Raw genomic sequence first — 4,218 nt, 5'->3', positions numbered from 1 at the left:
GAACAAGATTAATTGCTTTAGCCAATGTTATTATTGATAAAGGGATGGTGGGGGGAGATTTCAATATGATTTTAAATAGTAGTGAGAAATTGGGTGGCCATAGGGTCGTCTCCTCTTTGATGAATAACTTTGGGAAAACTATGGTGGATGTAGGCTTAGCTGATTTGGGAATTATTGGTTCTAAATACACTTGGAAGCGAGGTAAGGTTTTAGAAACTTGACAGATGTTTTGCTAATAAAAATTGTCTCTCTTTTTATGGTTTTTCTAAGGTTCAACATCTTTCAAGCTCGGGCTCGGATCACAAACCACTCCTATTATCTTTTGACTTCTTTAAGAAAGCTACTACTTATCACTTTTGCTATTTTAATGTTTGGTCTAAGCATGAGGATTTTTTAAGACTTGTTGCTAATAATTGGAATGTTGCTGATGTTGGGAATGCTTTGGTTCCAACTTTGGAAACTTCACAAAAAGGTGGCAAGTGCTTTTAGAGCTTGGAATTGGGAGGTGTTTGGTGATGTTCATGCTAGGGTGGTTAAGGCCGAGAGCATGGTTCAACATCTTCAAGCTATTGATGAATCGTCTAATGATGTGGTTTCTCAATTAAAAGATGCTAATAATGAACTCCTTGCTGCATCCATTCAGGAGGAAGAGTTATTACAACAAAAGGTGGGAGAGGTACATTTTGTTCAAGGTGATAGGAATATGAAATATTTTTATGCTTGGATAAAACAACGTCATGCAAATAATACTATTATTCGCATTAAATATGATTGTGGTAATTGGATTACGAGCAATCGAGATCTGGGAGTTAGTGCTGTGCAATATTTTCAAAATCTGTTTCTCCCTTCTCAAAATGTTGGCACCATTGATAGTTCTCTCTTTAATGATGTACGAGATTACACTGAGAATTTGGTGCTCCGTGGTATCCCAACTGCAAATGATATTTTTCAGGTTCTTTTTGAGATTAATTGTAATAGAGCTCCAAGACCAGACGGTTTCACCTCATATTTCTATGTTAAGAACTGGAATATTATTCAGAATGACGTGGTGCAAGCCATTCAAAGTTTTTTTAAGGGTGACACCCAAGGGAAGTATTTTTCCACTGCCACGATGGTCCTTATTCCTAAATCTAACAATAAATCTATGTGGGAATATTTCGTCTGATAGCTCTAACTTCTGTTATTTCCAAGGTTATTTGCAAAATTCTGGTTAAGCGTCTCCAACCTCATCTTAATCAGATCATTTCTCATAACCAATCCGCTTTCATTCAAGGTAGGGGAATTATTGATAATATTATGCTTGCCCTGGAATTACTCCTTGACATTGATAGGAAATTTCATGGCAGTAATATGATTACTAAGCTGGATATTTGTAAAGCTTATGATTCTCTTAATTGGGAATTTATTTTAGACATTCTCAAAGCCAGAGGTTTCTCTACCTCGTTCCGGTATATTATTCATAATTGGCTCAAGTCTAATCAATATAGTATCCTCATTAACGGAGAATTACATGGTTTTTTCAAGGCCGGCCTTGGGATTAAGCAGGGTGACCCTCTTTCTCCTACGATTTTTATTTTGATTTTTGATTATTTCTCCTGAGTTATCAATCACAAATTTAGTCAAAAGCTAACCCTACAATATCAGAATAAAGCTAATGTGCTGGTCTGACATTTAGCCTATGCTGATGATGTCGTCAAATTTTCTAATGCCTCCAAACGCACTATTAAAATTATTTGGAGGGCTTTCAATTGCTGTCGGGACTACACTTTAATGCTACTAAATGTAATATCTATCTTGGTAAGTTGGTAAACAACTGCACTACTACTTGGGCTACTAATTTTACCAGTTTTTCCATTTCAACGTTTCCAATTAAATATTTGGGTGTCAACTTAATTAAGGGTAGAATTCGACAGTCTCGATTGGATGAGCAATTTCTTATTTTTGGAGGCCGTATCACTATGCATAGGAGCATTGTGCAGAGTATGCCCTTATATGCATTGCAAGTTCTTCATATCAAAAAAAGCACACAAAAGATTCTTGAACAATCTTTTAATAATTTTTTGTGGGCGGGATCTCATTCGGGTAAGAAGTGGTGCTCTTGGAAGGTAATTTGCAAACCTACTTCGAGGTTTGGGTTTCAAGCAGCTTCATCATATTGTTGCTGAAATTAATTTATTTAAACATTGGCTTAATTTTTGGAGTGGTCAATCCTTATGGGCAAGTTATTTACATGAAAGGTACTGTAAACATTTTCACCCTTCTTCGGTGGTTTGGAGGACAGGGATTACAGGTTTTGGAAAATGTTTCTTCAAGTTAGGAAGTGGGCCAAGGATTTTTTTTTTTTGGATCTTGGGTGCGGTAATGTTTCCTTCCGACATGACTCTTGGGCTCAAATTAATTTTTCTCCTGGGGTCGATATTAATAATGATCTCCTTGTTTCTGATACTTGGCTTAATAATTCCTGGAATTTGCCTCTTCTTACTCAGTTAGTGGGGGCTGAAAATGCTACTTATATTTCTACTATTAATTTTGATTCCCATAAATCGGATACTCCTATGTTAAAGATGCATCCCGACAGCTCTATTACAAAAATGATTTATCACTCCACACACCATTTTCAGCCAACTACATGAGGGGATGGTTTGTGGAACCATGCACTAACACCTTCTATGTCTTTCTTGGCTTGGAGAATTTTTCGTCGTTTACTTCCTTGTGACGACATCCTCAAGCTCAAGGGGTTAAGGTTAGCTTCTTGTTGCTCTTTATGCAACAATGATGAGGAAACTTTGGAACATTTATTTTTCACTTGCCCATTTTCGCTACAAATTTGGAAATTTGCTACAAATTTGGAAATTGGGGGGTCTTTGGTTTAGCACTACTATTTATCCGGCCACAGATTTGATTTCCACTACTTTTTTGTGTAACCCGGATCGAAGGCGTAACCATTTTCTACACATATATCCTTATATTATATGTTGGTTCATTTGGATGACCTGGAATTATATTAAACATGTAAATAGTAAACCTCGATTCTCCAATGTGATATCTAATATTCTTTCTTATGCTCTTAAAATTTATAATTTCTGTGGTAAGAAGGATAATTTCTTCTTGGGTATTATATATTTCGACTCTCTTCCTCACCCTCCTCAGAGTAGGTCACTTTCCAAACCAACCTTGATGAAGTGGCAACCGCCCCCGATGGGGTGGGTGAAAATTAATATGGATGGTAGTTGGAATCAAAGCAGTGTTGGTTTTGGGGGATTTATATGTAACCACAGTGGTCGCTGCCTGCTATTTTTCTCTTCTCCATGTATTGCAGACTCTGTTGTGGAGTCCTCTGTTGGGGAGTCTGAAGCTTACGCAATTTTAATGGCGGTCACTATTGCGGTCTCTTTGAATTGGTTGAATATTTTGATTGAGACCAACTCTAAGATTCTTTTTGAGATGTTAAATCAAGGGAGACTTGTCACTTGGGATGTTGCTTCACACATTAACTGTATTATTTGATTATCCTCTACAGTTTTGGTTCTTTGGAGTTTTATTCATCGCGAAAGTAATAGGTCGGCTAATTGGGTGGCAAAACGCGGTGCCTCCACCTCCATGATCTTAGTCAATACGGTGCCTCCCTCTCCTTTACAGGTTTTACTTCATGGGGATTTAATGGCTGAACCTTATCATAGGAATGTTAATAGCTGATTGGTTTGGTGTATTTATTGCTTATGGTTTGGTATCTACTTGCTTTACAGATATGTTTCAATTTCCTCTGTACTATTTGCTGGATTTTCATTTCTCGGTACAGGAACTGTACTGGGTTTGGAGTGGCAATTTTTTCTCCTCCCTCATACATTCCAGATATTTGGATCTTATTTTTGGTGCAAGTTTCAATGTATGTTTATGCAGGATCTTGATGATGGCTTTTGGCCTAATGGGCTTGTTATTATACACCGGGATTGCTAGGGATCCTTCACTACATTTTCAGCTCGATGCGGTCCTTTATTCAGATTTCAATTTTTGCCTTCTCACTGTAACTGAAAGCCTTCACCTTCATGTTGCTGCTCGACATTACTGTTGGATTTGGATTTCATGTACATCTAGTTTTTTTGGGTATACTATTCCTTTGGTATACATTTTGGACGATTACATGCATTTTTTCGATAGCTTTTTCTTTAGGCATTTATTTTATTTTGCGTTGCGTTCTACTGCGGAGACTGGAACACC

The 4,218-nt window shown here is 37.3% G+C and overlaps 1 protein-coding gene across 1 annotated transcript; it reads left to right on the top strand.

Moving 5' to 3' along the window:
* Nucleotides 1-418: 418 nt before the first annotated feature.
* Nucleotides 419-3,957, top strand: LOC110039037. The gene is made up of 4 exons (XM_020743980.1): nt 419-952; nt 1,192-1,448; nt 3,747-3,804; nt 3,901-3,957. Exons 1-4 carry the CDS (start codon nt 419-421, stop codon nt 3,955-3,957), a joined length of 906 nt encoding a protein of 301 aa, XP_020599639.1.
* Nucleotides 3,958-4,218: the final 261 nt, after the last annotated feature.

Source organism: Phalaenopsis equestris, unplaced genomic scaffold, assembly GCF_001263595.1.
Source record: "Phalaenopsis equestris unplaced genomic scaffold, ASM126359v1 Scaffold234915, whole genome shotgun sequence".
Taxonomy (NCBI): domain Eukaryota; kingdom Viridiplantae; phylum Streptophyta; class Magnoliopsida; order Asparagales; family Orchidaceae; genus Phalaenopsis; species Phalaenopsis equestris.
Note: the sequence above shows the minus strand (reverse complement) of the source record. Positions and strands in the feature narration are given on the sequence as shown.